The 15,145-nt window shown below is 40.6% G+C and overlaps 1 protein-coding gene across 1 annotated transcript in view; it reads right to left on the bottom strand.

Annotated features, from left to right (window-relative positions):
- Positions 1 to 15,145, bottom strand: part of EML4 (EMAP like 4) — a 244,447-nt gene that overhangs the window by 61,890 nt on the left and 167,412 nt on the right. The window contains exon 8 of the mRNA XM_074989602.1: positions 858 to 981. Coding sequence (XP_074845703.1) covers positions 858 to 981 — 124 coding nt within the window. The remainder of the gene's footprint in view (positions 1 to 857; positions 982 to 15,145) is intronic.

The raw sequence follows: 15,145 nt of genomic DNA, 5'->3' as shown, positions 1-15,145 counted from the left end.
AAATACAAAACCCAAACCATTTCACAATGCAGACCAGTCAATTCCCTTCACCTGAGGATCCAAGTGCAATGGTGATGCAAATCTGTGGAAATTTGCTCTATGGGGCTCACGCTTTGCCTTCCTTATGGATTAACAAAGCAGGAGATTTGGGGGTTTCATTCAGCACCTTTCACTGCACCAAAACCTCCTAAAAACAGGAAAAAATGAAGTCTCACAATGTTCCTTTACATAGAGTTTACATGAATGTACCTGAAATCAAAACCTTGCTCTTTCAGAATTCATATTCTAATGCAGCAATTTTGAGATTTCCTTTCATAATAATAATAAATACAATAATATAAGAAAATAATATATATAATAAAATGAGATACACACTGAACTGGAAAAGATCTTGGTAGGTCATTGAGTGCAGTCCCTGCCCTCTTGGCAGGACCAAGCACCATCCCTGACAGGTTTTTTTCCCTCCCCCAATCTGTTGGCTCCAGACCCCTAAATGTCCTCCTCAAGGACTGAGCTCACAACCCTGGGTTTAGTAGGCCCAAGCTCACACCACTGAGCTATCCCTATCCCCACCACTAGTTAAAATAAAGACACCCACTCCAGTTTTAACTTCTCTAGTTCAGATAAAGTAGTACTTAGTTCCATGCTCCGTTCACAGAAATTTATGAGGTCTATCTTTGTGTCTCTTTAATGCCAGTAAATATAAAGAACTATTTTGTCAAGTAAAATTAATTTTTCTGAGTTAAGCACATTCCAGTTATAAGAAAAAACAAAACAAAACTCAAGACAGCACATCTTTAAAGAAAAATTAGAGAAGAAGAAAAGCAAATATTTAGTGGCACACCAGATAAGGATACACCCACTCCAGTTTTAATTTCTCAGGAGGCAGCTCTGTCCTAACATCATCATAGTTTTCTACATCAGAAGGAATGAACATTGTGATTGGTCGTCCCCGCATGAACATCTTGATATACTCTCCCTCTGTTAAAACAAAAAAATATTAATTTCAATGATTTCACTTTCTGTGTTCAGTTCTAATGACCACGTCAGTCTTCGGCAAAGATATATGCACAGAACATATTTACAAAGTTATGTTCACCTTATTGTTTGATAGAAACCCAACTCTGTAAAATTTGTGTATTCCAAAAATTATATGTGTACAATGTGCATGCAGTTACTGCTGTCACGAATGCCTTTGTCGTAACTCTCTGAATAAACTGTTCATATAACATTTTATACATACAAACATCTAGTGACAGCTGAATTTCAAATTTTCCACAATCTCTGAAGTTGAAATTATTGCAGTGTTCATCAAACATTAGCCTCTTAAAATAGATAATGAGAAAGAAGAACCATGTGGATATCATTAAAATCACTCAAGTATTCTGGTAATCTGAACATTCAGTAAAAACGAATTACACAACTATTCCTAACAGTCCTATCACTGCTACTTAAAACATCTCAACAATGAATAACGTGCATGTGCACAGCAGATACACATGAATGGATCTCAGCATTCTTTACTAGACAACAAATTAAGCCTCACAGCTCCTCCTTGAGGACCATTTTTCATACAGGAAAGTGATGTATAAAGAAGCCAACTGAATTGTCCAAGATGCCCCAGAGACTCAGTAACAGACAGTAATCCTGCTTCAAGTTCCCTTTGCTGTGATCATTATATAAAGCCACAGACCCAATGGAGTCCTTTCCACACAATGTATAAGTTAAACTTAATCAGAAATTGTAAAAAAAAAATACATCACTGATTCCCAGTCATACTACTGCCACTGTACGGCCTTCTGGCAGTGTTAAAAGCAATGTTAAGGGCCCTGGTGTAACTAAGAATCAGGTCCTCATGTCCATAATTTACTTATTATGGATTTCTCCTTTAACAGTTATTAATATCAATGGTGACTATCACTAACATCATAAACTAAAAATGCAATATTTCACTCAAATATACAAAATGGATTTGCTATTAACAAAAGCTCCCACCCTCACACACAGTATAACTTTCACCATATGCAACAGAAGTCCCAGATATTTCTGAGTGTTATATTTGAAAATCCTAATAGTTAATAGATAACTCAAGAGATTTCAGCAGTCAGTGAAACAGTGAAAAGGATTCTAGAGCCTGCTGTCAAACGGGAAGAGCGCTAGTACAGCTCTTTGGTGTTGATGAATTAACACTATGGCATGCAGAAGTGGCATAAGGACACCTGAAATGATTAATGTTGCCAAGTCCAAACAAAGTCTTGCTTTCTTTTTTTTCCTCAAAACTCTTGGTAAGAAAGAAACTGAACAAAAGCCTTTTATAAGTGACCAAGCAATGATTCTTGAACATGAGAGGCAAGATCACTGCCTCTAGGACTGCTGCACAGGATATCCTTGAAGAGATGTTTGTAGACTATTACAAATTTAGAGATGTTCCCTCCATAAGGGCGGTATTATGTACATAGGAATTTGGAGATGTGCCATGAAAGTGAGGGTGGGGAACACCACATGGCTGCATGAAGCAGCTCACTACAGAAGTCTCCAGCTTATTGCATTAAAATTTTATTCTTTTCTTACTCAATGGGTTGCTATTTAATCAATCCAGGATTATTACTTAGTGTCAGAAGTGCTGAATGAGAAGGAAACAGCAGGAATCTTGAAGTTAACTCCTGTTTTTCCAAGTGAAAAACAGAGAAACAGGGGGAGCAGAGATGGTCTAAGGGATCAGAAAGGTGGGTGGTTGCCCGGGGCCACCACTTTCAAGGGGTTGGCCAAAAAGCCAGTCTGGCATGCTGGGCTCGACTGCTGTCTCAGCAGCCAGCTTTCCTCTACACTGCCCACTCCTGAGCCACTGCCCACCCCCTCAACCCCCGCACTGCCTGCGCTCCTGCTTGGCCCTCACCACACTGCCCATGCTCCCAGGCGTGTGCTCCACTCCAGGCTGGCCCCCAGCACACTGCCTGCATTCTGCTCCCAGGCAGGTGCGCCGCTCACGGGTCAGCCCCTGCTGCACTGCACGCACTCCTGGCTGGCCCCTGGCATGCTGCGTGCTGAAGGATTGGGCCGGCTGCTTCGTGCGGAGCTGGGGCGGAGTGCTGGGCTCAGGAATATTGTGGGGACCGCCATTTTGAAGGTGCCGCTGAAATCTTCCCAGGGCCTCCAACTGGGTAGGCTAGGCCCTGACAGAAAGCATCAAACACAAAGCTTTTTGCATGTACTGCCTATATTTGGTGAGAATACTACTAGCTTGACTAGCTTTAGAAGAGGGGGGAAGTCAAAAAGGTATGCATTGCAACTTCCTTCCAGTCTGCAATTTTCAGACATCGTTGTAGAGAACAGGAAAAAAAAATAAAACATCAGACAGGGATTTCAATTACATTTAGAAGCCGTAGGAGCAGAGGAGAAAATGATAAAGGGAAATCAGCTATCTTTTTGAATGCTTCGGAGAGGAAGCATTGGATATTTATAACAACTTCAAGTATGAAGAAGGTGAAAGCATGATTTATTTATTTATTTATTTTTAAAAAAAACTTGTTAGTATTTTTACTGACTAAATTTGAGATGCAATCACGGCTGAAAAGTATTAGACATCTGAGAGAGAGAATTTTTTTTTACCAATAAATGTATGAAATTGATGACACAAGAGAGCAATATTTCAGAGAAATAAGTAAACTCAGTACAACTTGTGACTCTTCTGAGTTTACAGAGTCTCTGGCCAGAGACAGAATCATTTATGGAAAGGCAATGTATTAGGATAGGCCATGTCCCAGCAGGCACCAGGGTCAGCCCTGGCCAGGCTGCTGGTATGGTCCCAGCCTCCCAGAGACAGGCTTCAGCCAGAGACACAAGCCCTGACGGTTCCTCTGTCCTATGTGGCTGGGCTCCCCATCATTGGCTGTAGCTGGCTGTCCATCTAATAGACTTCCAATGCAGGTCTCTGGTCCAGTAACACCCATGGCCCTGCCAAACGCTGGATGTTGCCAGATGAGAGAATTCCAGTTCTGGGAGGTTAAACCTGTACCAAAAAAATCTGACCCATCTGTTTTATGAGACGATTGATCAGTCATTTTATAAGATGAGTACTTGAAATAGTTTATTCATTCTACACCAAAAACCTTTGACTAATCTGACAGATGAATCACTGTACATGAAAATCTGAATCACAAGCTTGTTACACTTGAGTTGTTAGAGCTGCTGTTCTACTGCTTGTGTTACATAATTAATTTAAAGCAAAACAGTTTATTTTTAAGTGTTGATATTTTTATTAATTTGCAACTACTTTTATTGCAATGAAGGTTATACGGAATTTTAATTTTTATTGTCAATTTATAGTACTTTGATTTCTTTTTATCTAACTGGGAGCCAAAAAGTAGATTGCCGTTAACAAACTTTATTAAGTGCTCTTACTTCAAAGAATGTGAATTCATGACTCATTTGACACTTTTAATGTACTCAAGGCAGCTCCCTGAAACATCAAGAGCTCATTTAACTTGAATGTCAAGTAGCTTTTAGTCCTGAAAATACAACTCTCAACACTGGAAACAAGTGAAACAAGATTTTCATAATATTCTGAACACAACAGAAAGATAGCATAAAATATGATCAAATGAGCACAGGTCATGGAAAATTATAATTTTGCAGTATTCCACCAATTATTCCTATAAGTAATGAATTGTAGTTACTGGGTCTACATGAAATTAAAACATGCGTACAAGCTTTGCCTCCTCAAGAATACGAAGTGGATCAACTTAATTTCATTGCAGTAAAACATGTATAAAAATGCCAAAAATGAATATAAAAATAATTGTCCAAATTCCTTGTTTGAGTAAATAGGTGCAGCTCTATTTACCACTCTGGAATTTTGCTCACATACACCATTAGACCAGTTGGCTTAAAGTTGTCAATAGCATGGACCATCAATGATCATTCAAAATGAAGCTACAATGAGAATTACTTCCATGTAGCCAGGCCAGAACCGCACTTATTTTACTGGAGATGTGCATTACTTAATTACAGTTTTGTATTGACACAGGCTACTGGTGGTCTGACAAGATGTTCAGATAATTACTTTCTACAAATCATATGCTCAACTATTTTTAATATACTTGTTATGTACAAGTTACAAGGACACAACAATACTGGTTCGCAATAGATATTAAAGTAATGCAATTAACCTTCTATGAAAATCTTCCATTCATGCTTCCCTAATTTAATTAACAAGCATGTAAGAATGGCCATACCAGATCAGACCAAAGGGCCATCTTACCTATAAGGAGTGAAATAAAGTAGGTCTTTAGGGAAGGGAGGTTATCTAAATCATCCTAAAATACAGAGTAGCTCTCTTCATTTCCCATCTGAAAGAGACTGTATTTTTTGCCTTTGCTGGCATTTTGTACATATTCAAGATTATATAGTAGTAGTAGTAGTAGCATCCTTCAGTCTACGTAGACTATGGATCACGCCCTTTGTAGTTTCGTTTGGCATCCTCATTTGCAGCGTCAGCTGTGACTGTGAAGACCCACCCAAGAGTGACGGTCCTTGCTGCATCTGTTGCACATGTAATGGGTGTCTGGCAGGTCCTTGCTGTGCTTTCTGTGGCCTCGCTTTTCCTTTGCTAGCTGTGCGATCTTCAACTCACCCTTCTGAAGGCCCTTGTATAGCTCCTGCCTCCATCTGCTGCGATCGTCCGCCAGCTCCTCCCAGCTGTCTGGCTTGATGTCTACTTCCCTGAGGTCTCTCTTGCAAACATCTTTGTAGCGCAGCTGGGGGCATCCGGGAGGTCTTTTGCCAGAGGCTAGCTCGCTATACAGGATGTCTTTTGGGATCCTTCCATCATTCATCCTGTGGACTTGGCCAAGCCAGTGGAGCCGCCGCTGCCTGAGGAGGGTGTGCATAGTTGGGATTCCAGCTTGCTCAAGGACAGTAGTGTTAGACACTCTGTCCTTCCATGATATTCCAAGGATGCGCCTGAGGCAGCGTAAGTGGAAGACGTTCAGCCTCTTTTCCTGGCGGGCGTACAGGGTTCAAGTCTTGCTGCCGTAAGGGAAGATGCTGAGGATGCAGGCTCTGTAGACTTGCATTTTGGTGTGAGTGTACAGCTTGTTGTTATTCCACACTCTCTCGCTGAGTCTGGACAGAGTTGTGGCTGCTTTACCGATCCTCCTGTTTAGCTCAGTCTCCAAGGACAGGGTGTCAGTGATGGTGGACCTGAGGCAAATGAACTCATGGACGACCTCTAACGTATAGTTGTCAATGCTGATTGAAGGAGAAACAGCAACGTCCTGAGCAAGTACATTTGTCTTCTTTAGGCTGATGGAGAGCCCAAAGTCCATGCATGCTTTGGAGAACCGATCCAGCAGCTTCTGAAGCTGGTCTTGTGTGTGTGACACGACAGCAGCGTCATCTGCGAACAGCATATCTCTGATGAGGACTTCCCGCACCTTAGATTTAGCTTTCAGCCTTGCAAGATTAAACAGTTTCCCGTCAGATCTTGTGTGCAAAAAGATGCCCTCTGTTGAAGATCCAAAGGCGTGTTTAAGAAGGAGTGAGAAGAAGATCCCGAACAGTGTTGGAGCAAGGACGCATCCTTGTTTGACTCCACTCCTGATGCTGAAAGCATCCAATACTGTGCCATCGTATTGGACGGTTCCTCTCATGTCTTCGTGGAAAGACTGGATCATCTTGAGTAACCGTGGCGGACATCCTATCTTGTGAAGCAGTCTGAACAGCCCATCCATGCTGACCAAGTCGAAGGCCTTGGTTAGGTCGATGAAGGCAATATAGAGTGGCTTCCTCTGCTCCCTGCGTTTCTCCTGCAGCTGCCTCAGAGAGAAGACCATGTTGACGGTAGCTCTCTCTGCACGGAATCCACACTGTGATTCAGGATACACCCTCTCAGCAATCTTCTGGAGTCTGCCGAGGATGATGCGAGTGAACAGTTTACCAGTGATGCTTAGGAGGGAGATTCCACGGTAGTTTGTGCAGTTGCTTCTGTCTCCTTTGTTCTTATACAAGGTTATGATGTTAGCGTTGTGCATGTCCTGTGGAACCTCTCCCTCTCTCCAGCACAGGCACAGTAGCTCATGTAGGGGTTCCAGGAGAGTGTCTGTGGCACACTTGATTACCTCTGGTGGTATACCATCCTGGCCCGGGGCCTTTCCTACTGCAATGTTGTCGATGGCTTTCTTCAGTTCATCCACAGTTGGTTCCTGGTCCAGTTCGTCCATTACTGATAGGAGTTCGACGGCATCGAGGGCTGAGTCGACCACAATGTTCTCGTGTGAGTACAGCTCGGAGTAGGACTCGACCCAGAGCTCCATCTGTTTGGCTTTGTCAGTGATGACATCACCAGATTTGGATTTCAGAGGTGCCATCTTGTTCTGGGTGGGTCCTAATGCCTTCTTGATGCTCTCATACATTCCCCTGGGGTTACCAAAGTCAGCACTGGTCTGGATGCTGTTGCATAGCTCGAGCCAGTAGTTGTTGGCACAGAGCCTGGCCATCTGCTGTACTGTTTTTCTGGCTGCTCTGAGCGCTTGCAGGGTATTCTGGCTTGGCGAACGTTGTACTCCAGGAGCGCAGCGAGCTTTTTTGTGATGGCTGGAATCATCTCATTGGAGTTAGCTTCAAACCAGTCATTTGTGTTTCTAGCTCTTCTTCCAAACACCAACAAGGCCGTGTTGTACATTGTATCCTTCAGATGCTGCCATCTGGATGTCACATCGGCACCCCCAGGGTTGCTGCACAGATTCTCCTCGAGGGTCGCTCTCAACTTTCAGCTCTCTCGGAGTTAGCCGTCTTTCTGGCATCGATGCGGGGCCTTCCAGTTGGTTTAGAGCGGTGCAGCTTCTTGAGAATCACCTTGAGTTTGGAGCAAACTAACGAGTGATCTGTATCGCAGTCAGCACTATGATAGCTGCGTGTCAGAAGGAAGTTTTTGAGGTTATCACGTCTAGTGATGACCATGTCTAGTTGATGCCAGTGTTTTGAGCGTAGGTGTCTCCATGACACTCTGTGATGGGGCTTGGTTTGGAAAAATGTGTTTGTGATGCACAGATTGTGGTACGTGCAAAGTTCGAGAAGACGCTGACCATTTTCATTCATTTTTCCCACACCAAAGTGGCCTAAGCAGGAAGGCCACAAGTCATGATCGGCTCCAACTCTCGCACTGAAGTCACCCAGAATGTACAGTTGTTCACGAGCAGGTATTTGTGCTATGGCAGCACTAAGCACGTCATAACACTTGTCTTTTACTTCCGGTGCGGCGTACAGGGTTGGGGCGTAAGGGCTGATCAGGTGGACAGGACCGGCGCGAGTTTGAAGTATGACCTGAAGGAGTCTTCCTGATCCACCCATGACTAATTCCACCATTTGTAGAAGGGTGTTTCTGATGGTGAAGCCAACACCATGCTCCCTGGATTCTTCTCGGGCTTTACCCTGCCAGAAAAAGGTGTAGTCCTTTTCCTTTAGATTATATAAGGATACACTTTTTAATGTATTTAATCAAGGCATATTAACCAAATATTACTTGACCAAGTTGCTTGAAAAAAGACACCACCGAGTTTTCTTTGCTTCCCTTCTCCTGCCAGAGACCATAAATTTTAGGTTTAACCCTGAGGACAATGACAGTATTAATTCAACATTTTTGAAATGGTATAGATGATGGCAGCACATCAACAAAATAATTTTCAAACAGAATGCTTTTGCCCAGGGCCAAATTCCTGTAAATACAAGCTATGAAAACCAGAAATTAAACTCTCTTTTAAGTTATATGGCTTAACTGGTATGTTCAAGAACATGGAACTGAAATTTCCTGGTTTCCTCCCCAAGTCTTAACATATTTCTGGGTACAAAGAGATATTTCAGGTTTATCATAAAAATTTCTCCTTTTCCATACTACCCCTTCCAGCAGCCTCTAGGAAAAACTAGCTATTCCCTAGGGGAGTGTAATATAAAGTAGAAAAGTTATCAGGAAGATACAAGAGGAGAAACTTTGAATAGAAGAAAACACCTTCTCTATTACCCATAAAGGGAGTAGATATATAAATGACATTTCTGTATTATAACCTAGTTGGGAGGTATTCTGACACACTGTTCCATGCAGTAGCACACTTTTTAAACACACTTTTTATCTGGACAACTCCCCCTGAATATGAGGAAAAAGAAAAGAAAAGAAGAAAAGAACCTAGAACTGGTATGATCAGATATAGATACCTCTCTGTATTAATCATTTTCATATGAGTACAGATCATCTGCATACAACCTCTGTATTAAGTCTCCCGATATATACCCTTCACTTTCATATACCTTTTTATTAAGTCCTTCTACATAGAAACTTTTTCAAACTTTATATTAAGTCTTTTGTTACATATCTCTGCATTGTTAAGTCCTTTAACATGGAAACTTTGAATTAAGTCTTTTGTATTAAGTAATGTAAAGAAAATGTCTTTACACCAGACTAGACCTTAATTCTTAGATCTAGACTAGATCTTAGACTTAATTGATTGTCCTGCTGAATGATGAGGAAGTGAATGGAAAAGGCATGAAAGGCAAGCACCTCCAGCAACAATTGCTAAGGTTGGAGAGGGGATGGAAGCCAGACCCAAGGACAATAAGACCTGTGAAGTGAGCTCATTAAAAGAAGACTAGACATATCCCTGGGAGTCAGCAGCATTTTGGAACCACCCTCTTATACGTATGTTCTGATGTTTGTGTCCTTTGACTGAAGCACAGTTCAATTGTAGAGTGTAATTTTATTTTGCTTCTTATATTTCTGTAATTGTCTAAATCTTTGAACAAATAATTATTTTGTTTTTTGAAGAATTTATGCTTCAATGTGTCAGTCCTTGAGTGGAAGGTGGTATCTCTGTCCATTCAGGGGTCAGCAAAGCTAGCTTTCTCTGGGAAGCCCTCTGAAGGTCAGAGACATGCCATCAGGAAAACCCTAGAAATTCTTTTAATGTGGGCCACAGCTTTGTTACCTTTTCTAAATTTAAGGCATTATTGTAGGTTCATTCAATTGGCATCTTAAATCTTACTGTAACAATATGGCAGCCAAAAAACAAATACCTGTATTTAGTTTGGAGTGGCACACTCAAAGTCAGCATGTCATGAATGAGAAGTGGGCAAGAGGTAATAACTTACCTGAAACAGTGCCTGAAACACTGCACTCATTTCTGAGAGTCACAGTCTCAGACTACTGACAAATGGGAAAGGGCTTCATCAGAGAGCAATAAAAATGATCAAGGACTCAAAAGAGTAACTGAAGGAAAAGATTAAAGAAATTAATATTTATAGATGAGCTAACAGAAGATTAATGGGAGGGGACTCAAGAGAAGATGGATGCTATCTACAAATACCTGAATGATGTAAACACCAAAGGGATGGAAAAAAAGGCAGGGAAAATTCCTCCCCTATTACAGGTTGAACCTCTCTTGTTTGAGCATTGCCAGATGAGAGAATTTAATGGCCCATGGGAGGGCAATATTGTCTAGCAGAATTACAAACACTTCCACTGCAGACGGGGCTCTTAGAAAACATTTATAGGTAAATTAGATCTAAATAACAGCAAAGAACATTGGAGCCAGGACTGGTGGCTGCAAACAAACTTGGCCATACTTAGCAGTGGTTGTCTGGGTGGCTAAAATCATGCTGCATTATGGAAGTTGATGGGCAAGATAAAGTTCTGGATTAGAGAGGGTCAACCTGTACCAGGCTGATAATGAGATGTCTCAGCATATATGGTAGCTTCCCCCAGAGAAGGGGAAACCCACATCACTTTGTACTTTTGAAACAAGAATGGCAAAATATTTAAAATGTATTGTAGAGAATAATCTTTCAGTGCTAAGGAGACAGACTGGAAAGCTTCAACAGTCTTGTCATCCCTTACTGCTACAATTCTAGCAGAGGGACAATCTGTTCAAGATACTGAGAGAGCACTGAAATGATCAAACTCTATAATATCACTGCAACAGATAAGCACAACCACCACCAAAGTGCTCAGATATCGTGGGGATGAGCACCATACAGACAGAATCATTCAAAATCTCCTTCCCTTACAAAATAATCTTTCCCATCAGCCATACAAACTACTAAACGTTATGTACTCAGTGAATTCTGTAATGTTAATAAAGAAAAAAGACACAGGGCACACAACTCACCCACATGTTTACATCGTCTATACTTTGGCTTGTTTTTAAGATAATCCTGATGTGATAGAAAAATTCTTATTTCCAATTTTTAGTGATCTCTCTCTCTCTCTCTCTCTCTCTATTTTATACATATAAAATATTATAAGTATTCAAGTTTTGATATATCAAGTCTTAATATGTTTAATGTCACATAGTTTGGTGAACCATTTCGAGGCAGAAATAGTCAGATTTTTATGATCATTATTCTGTCCTTAGTCATGAAGCAGATATTGTAAGATCGCATAGTAAAAGAATGTAATGATCAGTTTATGTGAAATTTTGTCTACACTTGTTGTGTGTGAGAGTGAGGAATGCATGGGAGATAAGTATGAAGGTAATCACTGGACCAGATCCTAGTGAGAGGACCCAACAGCAGAGGAGAAGGTGCCAAAGATCACTGCATATCAAAGGATCTTGTGGGAATAGGCACAAAGCCAGTTTACAATGGCAAAACAAGGACAACCTCAGATAACAAACATCCATCAGAAAACCAGCAGGACAATGAACCATTATAAAAGGAGGACTGCTTTTACATAAAGGCTGGTTTCCACCCTGCCACCTGACCTGGAGCACTGTATCACAACCCAGAGAGCCCCACTTCTCCCTCATACTTAGTCTGCTTGGCTGCCAGGCTAATACAAGCAACAAACTGCTAATTAAAACTGTCAACCAGCAGGACGTGTGTGTGTGCGTGCATGAGTGCGTCTATATAAACATATGCTGCCTGTTTTCCTATTGCATTCTTAATAATGTGGTGTATTGCCCTTTCCCCCATAAAGATCCCATGGACTTCTTACAAGCATTGCACCAATATTTACAAACTAAATTCTAAAACTGAAAACAACTCAGCTGTGCGCTACAGAAACCTACAGTTAATTCGATTTGGCAGCCTATCATGTCCGTGTCCTCATATGATATAAACATATCCCAAAGAGCTGGAAGGGACCTCGAGAGGTCATCAAGTCCAGTCCCCTGTACTCACAGGAGGATCTATCACCACTCCTGAGAGACACTATTTTGTTTTTTGTTTTAAAATCCAACCTGCCCCAGCCCCTTAAAAGGCACCCTCAAGGACTGAGCTCATAACCCTGGGATTACAAGGCCAATGCTCTAACCGCTGAGCTGTCCCAGAATTGTCTCCAACCAGCTTTTGACCAGGTAGATCAGAGTCCAGCATTTTCATTCCGTGAAATTATTCTTTCCTTAATGCTAGCCTTTTGCCCAACAGCCTTCCCTTTCTTCAGCCCTACGTTCAGGGTGTGTGTGGAACACACACGCTATCCTGGGGAGCAAAAATCTTGGAAGCTAGATTCCAGTTAGATACGCTTGCTGCATCACAGCACAATCTGTCAACTGCCAAAACCACCAAGGTCATTAGATCATAACATTTTTATATTACCAAAAACAAAAAAAAAATAAGCTAAAATGTGGCTTCAATTTTTCCACTGTGGAAGAACTCAACAGTAAAAGTATAATTTTATTTTTATTGAATGTTGTCAACATGCCACCCAGGCAGTCCAAATCTGAGTTAAAACAAATAAATTGATGTGTAATGACGTCACTTTATAAAGAGCACATAAAGGCTATTTAAGGGTTAATCGTTTTACTGTAATGTAAATGGAAGTATGTTAAATGTAACTACAAAGCACTGTTTCTCCACACATGAATTATCTGGCAGAGAGAGCGACTGCTACACTTGTAACAGTTCCATTAAATACTGTTGTGAAATAGCAGAAAACAATCAGCAGTTGCTCTGGAATAAATTATATTGGGTTATAGTTAAAATCAAGTGCCAGGGGAATGAATGTTGAGTGAATACATTTCACAAACACTGTCAATCTAATGCCATCTGCCTAACAGGTAAAATTTTGTCTCCACTGATGCCAATAGTAAAACTCATTAATTTCCTTAGTATAGTAAACTCTTTCATATCCAGCAGTCCCAGGAAGAAAGACAAGATTAGACATTAAGAGACAAACAAAAAAATTATGCAGAGTACTTTATTTACCAACAACAGCAGTATTGTGCACTGTAAACTTATAGGTTATGTCTACACTTCAGAGTTTTGTTGACAAAACTGGCTGAGCATCCAGATTACAAATGTGTTCTGTTGACAGAAAATCGACAAAGTGTTTTAGCAGATACAGACTAATACAGACACCCCTCTCATACAAAACCCAAAAGTGTCCAGTATGTTCTTGGAATGTGTTAGGAGCAATCTCTTATTTCCCTAAGGAAATAAGGTGCAGGAAGACCAGGTTGGCATTCATTTTAGACTTTATTCTGACGAACACAAATTACTTGCAAATCTGAAGACAGAAGGTAACAGGTAAAAGTGATAACGAAATAACAGATTTTGAGTTTCTGTTGAAAAGGAGAGAAAGCAAACAGAAAAATAATACAATGGACTTAAAAAAATTACCCAATCTTTAAGTAACTGAAGAAGTGGCAAGTAAGGTCCCATGGGAAGAAAATCTAAGCAGTAAAGGAATTCAGGAGAGGACACAGTTTCCAAAAAAGACAATATTTAAGATGCAACAGGAAACTACCCCAAAGAAACATAAGAGGAACAGTGAAAGGCTGACATGACTGTAACAACACTACTTTAATGACTCAAGAATAAAAAAGAAATCCAATTTAAAACAGAAAGTGAAAAAGGCAGATATGTTGTTACAGATGAGTATAAAAGAACAGTACAAAGATAGACAGGGACAAAAATCAGAAAAGGTAAGGTACAAAATGAATTACACAAAGCAAGGCATACTAAAGGCAATAAGACAAAGTTCTTCAGCAAGAGAAAGACAAAGGGAAGTGTAGCTCAGCTGTTTAATCTTAGAGGGGTAGCTGTGTTAGTCTGTAGCTTCACAAAAAACAAAAACAAAAAGGAAGCAGTCCTGTAGCACCTTAAAGACTAAAAATTTTATCATTAATTTATCCTTACCTAATAAATAAAACTATTAGTCTTTATGGTGCTACAGGACTGCTTGTCTCTGGTATTTAAGTGGGGAATGCGAGCTAATAAGGAATCACACCATGAAGACTGAGGAGTTTAATGTCTATTTTGCTTCAGTCTTCACTAAATAGTTAGTGATGACCAGACACTTAACACGCTTAATATTAATTAAGGGGAAAAAACACAAGGGCTGTGTCTACACTGAAAAAATAACTTCGAAGTTGAGGATCTACACACACACTACTTCGAAGTTAAACTTCAAAGTGGGGCACTACTCCATTCCTAGGAATGGAGTAAGGACTTCGAAGTTGGGATCCCTACTTCAAAATCAGGGAAAATGTGTGTAGACTCTCTGCTGGCTACTTCAAAGTTAGTTTTAGTGTAGATGCACCCAAGGCAGAACAGAGAAAAAACAGATTGAAGAATCAGTCTTTAGATAAGTTAGATATATTCAAGTTGGCAGGGTTTAATGAAATTCACCGTAGTTCACTAAAGGAAATACCTAACACAATCTTGGAACAATTTGTGATTACCTTCAATAATAGATGGTGGATGGATGAGGACTGCAGAAGGGCAAACATAGTGCCCATCTTTAAAAAGATGAAATGAGAGGACCCCGAGAAATAAAGCTCAATCAGACTAAGTACAATACCTGGAACAAATTATTTCCAAAGATCCCCTACAGAATAACAAGTGGATATTTAATAGACAACATAGAAATGATCAAGAACTAATCAAGAACCAAGCCAATCTAATTCCCCTCTTTGACATGGTGATGGTTCTGGTGGAAGAGGGGAAAGCTAAAGATGTGATTTACCTTGATTTTAGAAAACCTTTTGACACAGTCCCACATAGCATTCCCAAACAAACCTTGGAAAAAGACCATTGTAAACACATGAAGCAGTAAAAAAAAAAAAAGAATGAGGAATGACAGGTTAGGTGGAAGCACTGCTGCAAAGAATATGGGACTTACAGTGGATCACAAGTTGACTATAAGTCTATGATTTGA

The sequence above is a fragment of the Carettochelys insculpta genome, chromosome 3 (assembly GCF_033958435.1).
Source record: "Carettochelys insculpta isolate YL-2023 chromosome 3, ASM3395843v1, whole genome shotgun sequence".
Taxonomy (NCBI): domain Eukaryota; kingdom Metazoa; phylum Chordata; order Testudines; family Carettochelyidae; genus Carettochelys; species Carettochelys insculpta.
This window is presented reverse-complemented; position numbering and strand designations above follow the sequence as displayed.